Here is a 14,264-nt window from a genome sequence, read left to right as displayed (position 1 = left end):
GCAAGTTGTTATATCAGGAGTTGTCTTGTAATTGCAGAGAAGGATAAAGAATGAGTCTATTAAACGTTTTTGTTCTAGGGAAAAGTTTTAATATAAATCAACTATTACTGATAGTATGAATATCTATTCTTTATTTAGTTCTTTCAGGTTAATCTCGTGGCGGCTGTGAGTGTTTAGCGGCAGTGTACGTTCCATTAGTAAAGATTCAATTATGACTTGGGAGTAGTTGAAGAAGAATTTCTTAAAAGAAGCCTTTAGATAGACTCTCTCCCAAGCCTCAAATACAGTTATAGTTTGCTATGATGTTAAGATATTACGATGATAATAGAAAGTTTTTTGGTATCCTGGTTTGATATAGCTGTACAGGTTGGATTGTCTGCTGGCCGTAAATTTTGTATTTTTGAAATTGTACTTGTTATTAAAGTTGTATTTGTCCTTGAGTTGAAGCTGAGTGTTCCTAAATGAGGGACATTAAAAATTTGATAGTTCAATATGTCTATTAAATTTGAAAAGAGTGGTGAGATATCTTCCTTTTCTACAAATGTAGTTCCAAACTGATTTCCCAGTAAGCGTTTTTCAAGTTTAATTTCTTAATTTTTAATGAGATCCTCATCTCTATAACGAGTAGTAATTTATCTTTGAATTTCTAACTTGCTTTCTGTTGGTCAATATTGTTCAATTTATCGGCCAATATTATTCAATTTATAGTTGACTAGATTCATTCAGAGAAGACGTTCTGTAGATCTGTATGTCTACATCGAATGTTAATTTAAAATGTACGATCTTCTAAATACCTTAGATATTTTTGGCGCATCTCGAATCAAACTGCGCTACGTACAAAGCATTGTTAATCTAGTTACATGTTTAAGTGTTGTACCTACTTTATGCAGTAACCATGAATGTAAATTGAAAGAATCCTTGAACAGAAGTAAAATAATTCTTAACGATTTCAATAACATTATCAATATTGGAATTATTGAATTCCTTAATGAAGTTGGGCAAATAACAAATCAAGCAATGTTAAAGAAATATAATTTACAACAGATTATAGACGTACTATCTTAATGTTTTTGAATGTTTTTTTTTTTTTCCTTCAATTTTACATTACACTTTCTTATCTTTATGAGTGATATTGTATGTTGTGTAAACTTAAATATATTATATTTAATTTAATATTCTACAGATTTAAATGTGTTAAAGTTATTCTTTCTCAGTGTATTTTTAAATTTACTATTTTCAAAACACATTTTATCTTTGATACTCAGTATTCTGCATATTTATTATACATTGTAAAACACTGAATTAAAGAGATACATTGCATTACATATTTGTTAATTTGTTAAAAGAAGAATTATATTAATTATACCTATACTATAAACTATTTTTTTTTTAAATCATTGTAATTTCTTTTTTATTTCATAACTTTGGTAATTGTATATTATATGTATACATATATATGTTTATTAATATTATTTAATTCATGATATTTTTATAGTACACTTATATTTTATATAAAACTTATATAGACATAGGGTGGAGATTTAGGTTTGTACTTAGAGTGCTGTGTGTAATTATTGTTAAATTTTAACAAACTGTATCGATAATGATGATTCTTTTCAGTATAAGCTAGTGTTTATTTAGTAGTTATATAAATGAAAATGCAGGGTGCAGCTTTTAATAAATTCTTTTTATTTTCCTTTTATTTCATGTACTCATCAATAATTTAAAATTTATTAGTAGCTGTGACATAATATTATTGCTACTTCATATTAAAGATATTTAAAACCTTGACTTCAGTAAGATAACTTATAACTTTCAAGAGAATTAAAGATAACGAATAATTAAATAATATAAATAAAACATAAGAAAATGTCATTTCTTACTTCTATTTAAATAAAAGTATAATTATTAAATTAATATATTTAATTTTAAACTTTAGTATCAAGTTTATAAATAACATCTATGTTAACCCCGTCTTTCATGACATTAAATTATATTTGTAATATGAATTACGATTTAACTAATTCTATGTAAAAGGTTAGTTTTAACTAGTTACAATGTAAAAGGTTATATGATGTATTTCCGTAAATCCTGTATATTGTTATTTAACTCATATTCTTTCTTAAATCACATGCTTCTGTAATTAACATTCCTAATGTGAACTTTTACAATTCTGTAAATGATACACAATAGAAATGATGTAACTATAGAAAACAACAGTTAATGGAATAATGGATGGATACATAAATTGTAGCTTCATAATGTTGAACTTACGAAGATAAACAAATTACTTTTTAGTTTTTTCTTTATTTAATATATGTTTAGTATAAAAAATGATGTTGAACACATGTTAAGGTAGTGTGTTACAAATGAATAAATTTTTAACAATTTTAAATTAATAGTCAATAATTAACAATATTTATAAAAATATTCTTTAATACTAAAATTATTAAACTGATTAAAATGATTAATTTCAAAATTCTTCTAATTACTGAAAACATTTTAATAAAGTTAATAATAGCTATTATTGAAGTATAAACCATAATTATTACATATATTTATTTTCATTAATATGCTATACTTATATTTTATTATTTTTATTTTATTTACTTCCATTATATTATTTTAATTATTATTATGTATGTACTTAGGTTAACATATTGGTAATTCTGACAATAATGCAGTTAAAAAATTTTTGAGTTTAGAATAAATCATTTTTATATTTGCATTACTGTTTCTTCTGCTGCCTACCCAACATTCCTACATATATAATATATTTTTCATATAATTCTTATATAAATACAAAATATTTGTTTCCTTCTTAATATTTTTATGTTTATATTAATAAATCAAGTGTATTTCTAATTATTTTAATTAGCAATGTATTATTCAATCATTCGTAATAAACAATTTTTTTATTAATACTAGTTTATATAGATATAATAAATTTTATACATAAATTGTAAATATATTTAATTGAAAAATTGTAGTGAACATTTGTATGTATTTATTATAAAAGAAAAATATTTAATTGATATAGTATTAATCATTCTTAAAATTAATGATTGCTGAAATAATAGTTATTTCCTCTGCTTTTATAAATTTGTCTATTTTTACAAGTTCAAATATGTTCTTTTATTAATTACACATACGTTTTACCATAAGCCTTTATCTTTTTTAAATTAAAACAAGATATTTAATTGAAAAAATATTTAATTTTTCATGTTTTAAGCTTTTTAAAAATTCTTCTTTGTTCTAAACATATGACTATAAATTTAACCGTGTTACAACATGTTTTAAATTTCACCAAAATTTATATCTATTTTAATGACGATATTTTTTCATCTCGTTCGGCTGTTATATTATTGATTCCTGGCCGTCGGTATATTTTTCTAGATACAATAGCTAAAAAACCGTAAGAGATTAACGCATACACTACTTCGGACATGTACATGAAATTAAAATTTTAAGTATAGTACTAAAAATTTCTTTAATATTATCTCAGAAACTATTAAATTCTTGACGCTAAAATTTTTAATATTTAGATTTGTTCTCTACTACTTCCTCTCTACCTAATTTCCTCTCAATCGGTTACTTAATCGACTACTGGTAGTTTAGTACTTAATCCAATATTAATAACAATATTAAGCTCGTATAAAAATAAAGTAATAAATGCTTATATTTTCCATTACATCTTCAGAAAATCTATATTTCAAAAGCAATACAATATATAATGATATTTTAACAATATATGTGTAAGAATATGTGGTTATGTGTATAATATGTACATAAAGTTATTTTCTTTAAAAAAAATACAGAAATTGATGATATTTTCATTTTATTTTAGTAAAAAATACAAAGATAATTTTTATTTCATCTCTTACTCTTATTTAGCTGTTGTTAGTAATCTTCAAAAGTTTTAGTTATCATTAGAAGATTAAAAAAAGATCTTCCTATATTTCTTGATTTTATCAACATTAATTGTTGGATTGAATATAATTCCTAAATTCACCGTTCTAAGACGTAGAGAGCACAATAAATCCTATGACTTTCTTGTCCGATCGATATTTCAGAACATGGACACAAAGTCCCATAAGGTGATAAGTCTATCCTATATCTTGTTTGTGATTCTAGCAGTTGATTTTGGTATGCACTTATAGCAACACTTAGTCGTCGTTACCGTAATAAAATCGTGTACTAGTATTATCGAGATCATAGTCTATTTATTGTGATGTGTAATCATGTCTCGAGTAATATTTAATACATCAAATAGTCGTAAGTTCATTGATAATATTAATTTCATGTACGATACAATTTGCACATCTGTTTGATAATATTCTTTTAAAGTTTTAATTTTGTAACAAACTCATTGACATATTTAATTGTTAATAAATTCACACATTTTCTTAATTAGACAGTAGACAATTATTTGAGTCTAAATATCACGTTAACTTTAAGAAATAAACAAGTCATAGATATGATTGTTACTAACGTAATACTTTTTGTATAATCTCTTGATAAGTTAAATGGACAGTTATGAATTCGGAAAGTTTATATTAAAGTCCTTTATGACTGATATAAAGTATATATTTGTTATGTTATTAGAAAAAACATTATTACGGTAATAAACTTCTGTAAAATTAAAAAAATTTAATTTAACTGTATTTAGAATTATATAAAAATATGTATATTATTACTATACATTATTATTGAACCTTACACCTACAATATATGTCATATATAGATACGTGTGCGTACGATGTATATTATATGTCATACGACATATATCTATATAAAAATACAGTTTTGTTTTGTATATTAATTGCATTTTTTTATGGTAAAATACATTGTATAATAAAGTATGTAAACTTACAAGTAGAAATTACATTATGACAATTAGAAATTTTCTTTAGATTTTTACTCTTAGGTTAAGTTTGTTTGTTTTTTGATTCTGACTTTGATTCTGAAATATAATCTATATTTTGTCTAACTACATGCGGCAAGGAAGGTATGTATAAGATCTTACACTTTTTTTTCTATGCATAAACATTTAATATCCACCTACAATACTGAATGATTAATTTATATAATGTGAACATATATATGCATGTGTGCATTTGTGTATATTTATTTACATTTGTATGCATACACTGTATATGCATAATATATACATATATATTTCTTATAAATTGTAAACACACATATGAACTTGATTATAGTCACCCTAACAGTACTTTTTATAAAATATTAAGAAATGATAACATATATAAATGATTAATATTAATTAAGACATACAAAAAATTTTATCAAATCTTATTAATGTTTTATTTTAATTATACTTCTTGGCAGTACAGAGGTTCCAATGGATGTTTCAAAGAACCTATTCACAAGAGAAGTTTCCAAAAATTACAACTCATTACACGGTTATACCCAGGGAATCAGATTCAAGATGGAAAGGTATATGATTTATAATTATTAAATGAAAATTATTTATTAATATATATATTATTACATGTACAGTTAAAATATTAAATATGGTTTGCAGATGTAAATATGGAGAGATATGTAGATGAGACTGATATCTTAATTGTGGGTGGTGGTCCAGCTGGATTATCTGCTGCAATTCAAGCCCGTAAATTAGCAGAGAAACATGGAAAAGAATTGAGAGTTACAGTTGTTGAAAAAGCTTCTACTATTGGTGGTCACATTCTTAGTGGAGCTTGTTTAGATCCAATAGCTTTAAATGAATTATTTCCAAATTGGAAGGAATTAGGTGCACCATTGAATACTCCTGTTACAGAAGATAAGTTTGCATTTCTCACTGAAAAAGGCAGATTATCATTACCCATTGTAAAAGGAATGCCAATGTACAATCATGGAAATTATATAGTTAGGTAATAAACTATAATATGAAGGTACTCATGATAATTTTTAAGATATTCTTCTTCTAATTATTTATTTTAGATTAGGCCATGTTGTAACCTGGCTTGGAGAGCAAGCTGAAGCTGTAGGAGTAGAATTATATCCTGGATATGCTGCAGCAGAAGTACTTTATCACAAGGATGGGTCTGTTAAAGGAGTAGCTACAAATGATGTCGGTATTGCTAAAGATGGTTCACCGAAGGATAATTTTGAACGTGGAATGGAACTGCATGCAAAATGTACAATTTTTGCAGAAGGTTGTCATGGTCATCTTACAAAACAAGTTTCAAAGAAATTAAATCTTAGAAAAGACTGTGAACCACAGACTTATGGTATAGGGTTAAAAGAGGTAATTATCATTCGATATAAATTTTCTATTTTTGTATAGGGTATTTTAATATAGTTTGAAAAATATAACATAGGAATTAATGTTTTTAGATTTGGGAAATTGATCCAAAGAAACATAGACCTGGTGCTGTTGAACATACTTTTGGCTGGCCATTAAGAAAAGATAATTATGGTGGTTCGTTTTTATATCATCTTAATGAAGATACACCTCTTATTGCTATTGGTTTTGTTATTGGTTTAGACTATTCTAATCCTTATTTACATCCATTTAAGGAATTTCAAAAATTTAAGCAACACCCAAGTATTAGGCCAGTACTTGAAGGAGGAAAGAGGTAAAACTTGGTTATTTTTTGTTAACAATTTACTGAAAGTAAATTTGTAGCAGTAGATATTTGGATTTAAACTTGTCGTTTTAGAATTGCATATGGTGCAAGAGCATTGGTGGAAGGAGGCTATCAATCTATTCCTAAACTTCAATTCCCTGGTGGTTGCCTTATTGGTTGTACAGCAGGATTTCTTAATGTACCTAAAATTAAAGGAACACATAATGCTATGAAAAGTGGAATGCTTGCAGCAGAAAGTGCAATTGAAGCTATAATTGATGCAGAAAATAATCCTTCACCAACAAAAGGTCTAGAACCAAAAACTTATACTGAAAAAATACAGAACAGTTGGATTTATAAAGAATTGAAAGCTGTAAGAAATATGAGGCCAAGTTTTCATTCAAGATTTGGTGTTTATGGTGGAATATTATATTCTGGATTTTCAATGTTAATTGGTGGAAGGGAACCGTGGACTTTATCTCATGGAGGTAAAATAACTCATAAAAGAGTTAAATGATAAGATACAAATTCATATATTACTAATGATAATCCTTATAGGTCCAGATTATAAAAAGTTAAAATCTGCATCTGAATGTACTCCAATAGAATATCCAAAACCGGATAATGAAGTGTCCTTTGATTTACTATCTTCAGTGGCACTTACTGGTACAAATCATGAAGCTGATCAACCTCCACATCTTACCTTGGCTGATGATACCATACCGGTAAGAAGAAATTTAGCAATATTTGGTGGACCAGAAAGTCGATTTTGTCCTGCTGGTAAGTACATATTTATAAACATATTTAACAGTTGTATTATGAATTTATGGTACAATATCTTTTTATTCTAAAAAGTAGTTGAACAAATGTATTGAGAATTATGAATAATTTATTAATACATTATTTATTATACCTTCATGCATGTTCACCATTATATCTGATAATCAAATAGTTGTGACCAAGATATGGTATTTCAAATAAATTTTGTACGTGTTATAATGCATTGTGCACTAATCGAAATTTCATCCTTTATCATTCTTATTCTATTTTTTTTTTAATTTTTTAACTTAATCTAAAAAATTTATATTAGTCCATTTATTATTAAGGATAATATGTACTTTCAAACTGAGTAATATTAAAAATAATCCAAATTATTTGAAGCCATGTTCTTATTAATCTTTATTTTCTTCCGAAAGATAGGTTATCTTACAAGTTTTTTTTATTTTTGATGCAAGTATATTGTAATACAGCATAATATCAATGGCGTATATATTTTTACTTCAATTTATCTACAGGGCGTTTCCTTGAACTGAAAACAGTGGAATATTTTACAACTGTAATAGTTGTTTAGTCTGAATGGGGGTATCATATGATGCATATTATTAACACAAGTGGTAGAAGAAATTTCAAAGTTAAATTTATATTTTTTTTTAAATGAAATCATATATAATAGCTTTGTTTAGAAAAATGAATTTGGTTTTTGAAATTGTCATCATCACTTGAAATATAAAAAAAATAATATGTACCATATGATATTTCCTTTCGTAACAACCTTTGTCAAAACATTTTTATAGTAAATTGTGGGCTCATGTGCAATTAGGAGTTAAAAAAAGATGTTTTTTGTGAATTTTTCTCTCTAAATTTTTAGTGGCATATTTTATTACCGATTTCAAAATAATTTATGCATTAGAATATTCCTAGTTGTCGAATAAACGTCAGATAATGTAATAATTTTTTTTAGAATTTTAAAAATATTGTTTTTAGGAAACTGCGAAATAAAAGTTTACTTTTATTCAAAATATAAATTTATTATTCTTAATGTCAGAACATTGAAATTAAAAATCTGTTAGATGGTATATCTATTATATATCTATCATTTGTGGCTTTAACTTCATTTTATGCTCAGTTGATAATGTAGGAAATAGAAAAAGGGTTGGGTAAAATAAAGAAAAAGTAGCTATGCGAATATAGCTCCAATTAATGTGATATTTAAATGTAGTCAAGGTTTAAAATATTTACATATTTTTACAATTAGGATTTTATAAAGAGGAAAATGAATATGTAATATTAAAAATATATAATAAATACTTTAAATTCATACTATATATTTCATCACACCTATTAATATAAGTATTATAAAAAATTAATTCATAATAAAATACAAATTACAATGAGAGTAGTTGATTTTGGATTGATTAGAAGTTGAAAAAAATAACTATAGCATCAGTAAATGTTATGTAATTTTGAACATAAAAGACATAAATGTGCATTTGTGATAAGCTTATTTGAAAATATTAAAATCTAGATTTCTTGTGAAACTTACGATTATTATTAAAAAAAAATTATTTTACAATACTTTTAACAACACTCACATCGCTTTGAGCATTTGTAACATAAACAATACATTTATATACACTTCTTGCATTATTGTGCTATTTCATCACATTTTTAACGTTCAAGATCAATTATAGATAACGCTTCAGACATATTTAAATATATTAATTTGCTTTAATTTAATTTAATTTATCCCCTCCTATATAAAAAATTGTCTTCTCATGGTATACCTTTTTCCAAGCCAATGAAATTATATTATAAACGATTTTCGAGTGATTAAAAGTAGAGGAGATATTTAGGCGATTTACTTCAACTTAGACACCCTGTATGAAATAAATATAAAATATATGTGAACTATACAAGAAAATAAAATATTCGAACAATTTTATATTAATTTTTGTATAAAATATACAAAAGCCATATGCATTATGCAAAATATACACAGTAAATATTTTATTTTTGGAATCTTTTAACGACACAAAGATTTTATTTAGAACCCATTATTTTACGTATTTGATGCAAGAAAGAAAAAAGAAAATACATTTTATATCATAGTCTGTTATGCATCAACATCCATAGTATATTAACTCCCTATACTATAACGAGGCGTGAGTTTTCATAAATCTCATAAAGATGAACTACACTCGCATCAGACTAAAATTATATTAAATGTATTTTAACATATTCGGAATTTGTATAAAGCCTAAAAAATTGTATAATTTTATTGCAAATAAAATAAGTATACAATGATTAATTAATATGAATTAATTTTACAATACAATATATCTAGGATTCGCATAATTAGTATCGTTTCCTCTTTCACTTCAAAAGAATCACTTAGTCTGTCGAATCTTCTTTCTTTTTCTCTTTTTTGCTCATTTTTCCGGGACTTTTTCTTTTCTCCCCCCTCCATATTTCGTCTGGGTTTATTGACCGATGCATCCTTGAACTTGAGCCATTCGAACACCCCTTGTGGCTAGACTACCCTCGACAAAACTCTATTCCTGAATTCGGGGTGCACATTGTTGTGGCTAACGACCTCGCCACAGAATGGCTTGTGTTGAGTGGTGTGTGCCTGCGCGTGCGCGCGCGCGCGCGTATGTGTGTATGGAAACGCAGCATTACTTGTAAAGCATTTGTTGTTATATAGATGCTAAAATAAGCAAAATAATAATTGACATTTCATTCTAATTTACCAGTTATTTTGTCGTTTCAAAATATTATATACAGGGTTTCCTTTTTATCTTGAACATACATAATATCTCTGTTATTTCTGATGGTAAAAAAAGAAAGGACTAAGTGAGATGTTGCATAATCTTATGAAGCGAATATAACAGTAGGACAAAATTTTTTTTTTAAGGTCATTTAAAGGTCGTTAACAATTTTTTAAACAGAATTGTATATTTTCGTCCATTTTTAAATGGAACTGTATATTTTTGTCCAGGTTTAAATAGAACTGCATATTTTTGTCTATTTTTGAACGGAACTGTACACTTTCTTATGATGCACATCTTTTTGTATCATCAGAAATAACAGAGATATTACGCGCGCTTAAAGTAAAAAAGACACCCTGTATAAAGTTTGCTTAATAATTATTCTGTATTGACTGTTACATTTACTATATCTTCAATTTATTATTAGAAACCCTTTTGGATATTTTATCGAGATATTTTCTTTTACATAAAAATGTTTAGTGTATCCGATACAGTCAATCATCAGGATTCGCAATCTAGAAAGTTTTTAAAAATATTTTTCTTACAAAATATTAAGCAATCCAGTAAATTAAATTGCTAGAAGAAATCAGTAGCCTATATGAAATCAATGGAAAAACTTAAGGACAAGATGTTACTTAAATAATTATGTTATTTAATTTAATTTTAAATTTATTTTAATAATAAATTAGTCGTTGTGAGTGAAAGAACTATAAATGTTCTATTTTTCTTCCTGTTCCTTTTTATTGCAATATATGACTCGTCGGAGAAATAAGGAGCTTAAAGGGGAGCTGTTTTCGTATAGAATAATTCGAATGTCTGGTCTGTAGTGGGGGACAGGTTATCGACTAGTTGGTAGGGAGGCTGCGTTTGACCTTCGAAGCGAAACTGCGAGTTTCTTCACTAGTAAATTCGAGCATGGCTAACGATGTACGCGAAGGTTGCTAGATATTTTATTTCTTAATTTATGGTGTTATTTATTTTTCTATGTATTGTTGAATGATTGACAGATTTTATATTTAAATCAATAAAAAGAGAATAAGAAATGTTACAATTAATTTTTAAATTACGTGTACGTCTATGTTGGTGTAACGAAAATTGGCGGGAAAATGAATAAAATTTTGATTGTGTTTACTATCTGCATATACTTACTAGCTAAAGTTAAGGAACAAGATAGTAATTTGTAAATTATTGTATATTCTTTGCCTTTCGAGATACATGGAATAAAATTAAAAAATAAATTTTATACAAGATGTTTGTGGAAAATCTATTGTTTATTGTGATTTGTAGATTTTTGTATATCCTTTGTCTAACGAGATACATACAATTGAATTGAGAATAGGCTTAGAAACTTATTGTTTATTGATGTATTAAATGTTCTCTTCATCCTTTTAATTTAATTTTAAAGAGTGTACAAAATTTTGCAAATAAATTATTGCGTTTTTTAATTTGTGTCAGTAAGCGTAGGTAATAATCACAATTCAAATTTCTTCACGAATTATTTTTTAATTAAATTATTATTTAACCTATCTTCTTTTGAAGTAGATTAAATCGGTATAATATAAATATAATATAATATAAATATTTGTCTTTATTCTTTAAAAAAATATATTATCATTATTTTTATAATAATTAATTTATTTTGTACTATTTTTATTAATCATTTAAAAAAAGAAATTGTCCTCAAATGAATCCTCAATATTTTTTATCTATCACTATGTAGCAGTAGTAAATAATTAAATTTACTTTTGAATCAATTCTTTATACTAATAATTAATCAAAATTATTAGTAGTTACTTAAAAGTTATCGTATAAAATAAAGTTTACAAATGTTTTAATTAAATATAAAATAATTTGAAGAGTTTTTGGATATTGTCTTGTTTATATTATCGTGTGAAAAAAATATGGCTTAAATTTTTCAAAATCGATTTTACGATTATAACGAAATAGATTAATTTTTTGCACGATGTATGAGCATATAACGTATTCGAAATGATGCAATGAATAAAAATTTTGTTTAATTAAGGAATTTAGTTTTTGATCAAATCATGTAATAGAAAAATATTTTGTTTTAAAACAACAGCTCATTGTTTATATTTATTGTTCTATCATATTGTTATTTTTATAGTGTTGCTGATACAATAAAAGTTCATAATTAAGTGAATATAATAGTTTTAATGGATAATGCGAACGACATTGCTTTGTGATAACAATAGACTATTTTTAAATGCATATATTATATATCCTTGACAACAACACGTCACTTGTTATCCAAAATAGAAACTGTTTTGTTTTGGAGAAGTAATGTTAGATAACCTTTTGTCGTCAATGATAAAATCGTGCATAAATTCGTAGTTGAAAATCCAAATTTTAATAAAGGAGATTATTACGAGGTTAAACATCAATATATCGACCTTATTTCGTTATTTAATGAAATTTTGATATAAATCGAAATTGGAAATTTGCATTAAATATGGGCTCTGCCATATTGTTTTATCAAGGAGTGTACTCTTTTTTCTATTACTGCTTCTCAATTCCTTTATAGCAAGATATCTTTTCCCCTACCGTAGACATGTATTTCTGAAAGATTGTATACTTAACCTATTTGCATCATGGCTGTACTTAAGGTGCCGTGTTTAGGCATCAGCGACGTTCAACTGACGACTAGCCCGTATCACTGCGCGCGTATCAGCACCTACACATAATGGCAGTTAAAAGGATTTTCACGACAAAAGTAAAACTTGTTAAGAATATAATTAACCGATATAGATGAGATGCTCACAAAAGGGATCAAACGTGATCTGTGGCATATGAAGAATATTCAGCAACTGGTAATGGAAAAAGTCAGCTCGCGGATTATTCCGCTCTCGGTGATAGGCGACAGTCGTAGCTCGCGGAATATTCCGCGCTTGGTGATAGACGACAGTTGTGGCTCGCGGAATATTCCGCACTCGGTGATAGGCGACAGTCGTAGCTCGCGGAATATTCCGCGATCGGTGATAGACGACAGTCGTGGCTCGCGGAATATTCCGCGCTTGGATGCAAATGGGTTAAGAAACGAGTTCGAGAGTTCGGAAAGTTTTCTAATATGAACATTTTTTTGTTGCACTTCTTGTCGCCTACATAGATTTGGGTATGACAAAGTACAGTAAAATTGTGATAATCCAGCCATACTCGTGAATAGACGTGGCTCTGATCATGAATGTGTTATACGATAGCTGTTGCGAATTATATTTAATTATACTTATACTTATATTTCACAGAAAGAATTCAAATTTGATAATTATACTTATATTTCACAAAGAGAACTTAAACAATTCGCGAATAAATTACGTTAATATATTAAGCATAATCATTTTTTATCACAGATAAAATTGTATTACAATGACTATATTACAGATGTAATATATCTTGAACTTGTCAAATTATCAAATTATATTGTACTAGTACAAATATATTGTGCTTCTTGTAATACAACAGATATTTGCAGAATAAAAGGTGTTAATTGTTCTTTAATTATTATATGTTTTAGGTGTATACGAATTTGTGCCACTAGAATCTGGAGAGGGAGAGAGGTTGCAAATCAATGCTCAAAATTGTATTCATTGCAAAACCTGTGACATTAAGGACCCAAGTCAGAACATTAATTGGGTCGTACCAGAAGGTGGAGGTGGTCCAGCCTATAATGGAATGTAAAGTAAACCTGGATAATTAATAATATACATTTTCTGAAATTTTTATAACACAATATGAGGATACGATATTTTTATATACATTTTTAAACGTATTTGTAATTAACGATAAATGTGCAATTTCGAAATTTTTAATTTGTAAACACTGGTCTTTATTCTATGCTACGTAGAAATGATGAATTAATATGGTAACATGCAACGAGCTGTTGAATTTAGAGATTTCCTACGAGTACAAATTTCGTAGATGAGAGATATTTTAATTATTAGGATAAACTATCAAAATTTGTATAAATGTAGTTCTTACATTTATTGTTATGGTATTTAATGTGGGAAGCAAATAAATATTATATTTTAGTAGCTTGACATTTATTGTCGGGCGAAATATTTTTTGAATTTCTATCGATGAAAGACTATATCTTACATATTTACGCATA

At 26.5% G+C, this 14,264-nt stretch overlaps 1 protein-coding gene across 5 annotated transcripts; it reads left to right on the top strand.

The window, feature by feature from the left end:
- The first annotated feature begins 4,062 nt into the window (after positions 1-4,062).
- On the top strand, positions 4,063-13,886 carry Etf-QO (electron transfer flavoprotein-ubiquinone oxidoreductase). 5 transcript variants are annotated; one of them, XM_017897546.1, is made up of 8 exons: positions 4,063-4,097; positions 5,350-5,457; positions 5,546-5,894; positions 5,965-6,271; positions 6,361-6,602; positions 6,687-7,081; positions 7,152-7,373; positions 13,671-13,886. In XM_017897546.1, exons 2-8 carry the CDS (start codon positions 5,367-5,369, stop codon positions 13,832-13,834), a joined length of 1,770 nt encoding a protein of 589 aa, XP_017753035.1. In that variant the 5' UTR covers positions 4,063-4,097; positions 5,350-5,366; the 3' UTR covers positions 13,835-13,886. The 5 variants fall into 5 exon arrangements, with proteins under 5 accessions (XP_017753035.1, XP_017753036.1, XP_017753032.1 ...); XM_017897547.1 differs by having other exon boundaries at positions 4,082-4,097; positions 5,355-5,457; XM_017897543.1 differs by lacking the exon at positions 4,063-4,097 and adding an exon at positions 4,143-4,275.
- Positions 13,887-14,264: the final 378 nt, after the last annotated feature.

This window comes from Eufriesea mexicana, unplaced genomic scaffold, assembly GCF_001483705.2.
Source record: "Eufriesea mexicana isolate 0111107269 unplaced genomic scaffold, ASM148370v2 scaffold515, whole genome shotgun sequence".
Taxonomy (NCBI): domain Eukaryota; kingdom Metazoa; phylum Arthropoda; class Insecta; order Hymenoptera; family Apidae; genus Eufriesea; species Eufriesea mexicana.
The sequence above is the reverse complement of the archived record's forward strand: the minus strand, read 5'-3'. Positions and strand labels throughout refer to the sequence as shown.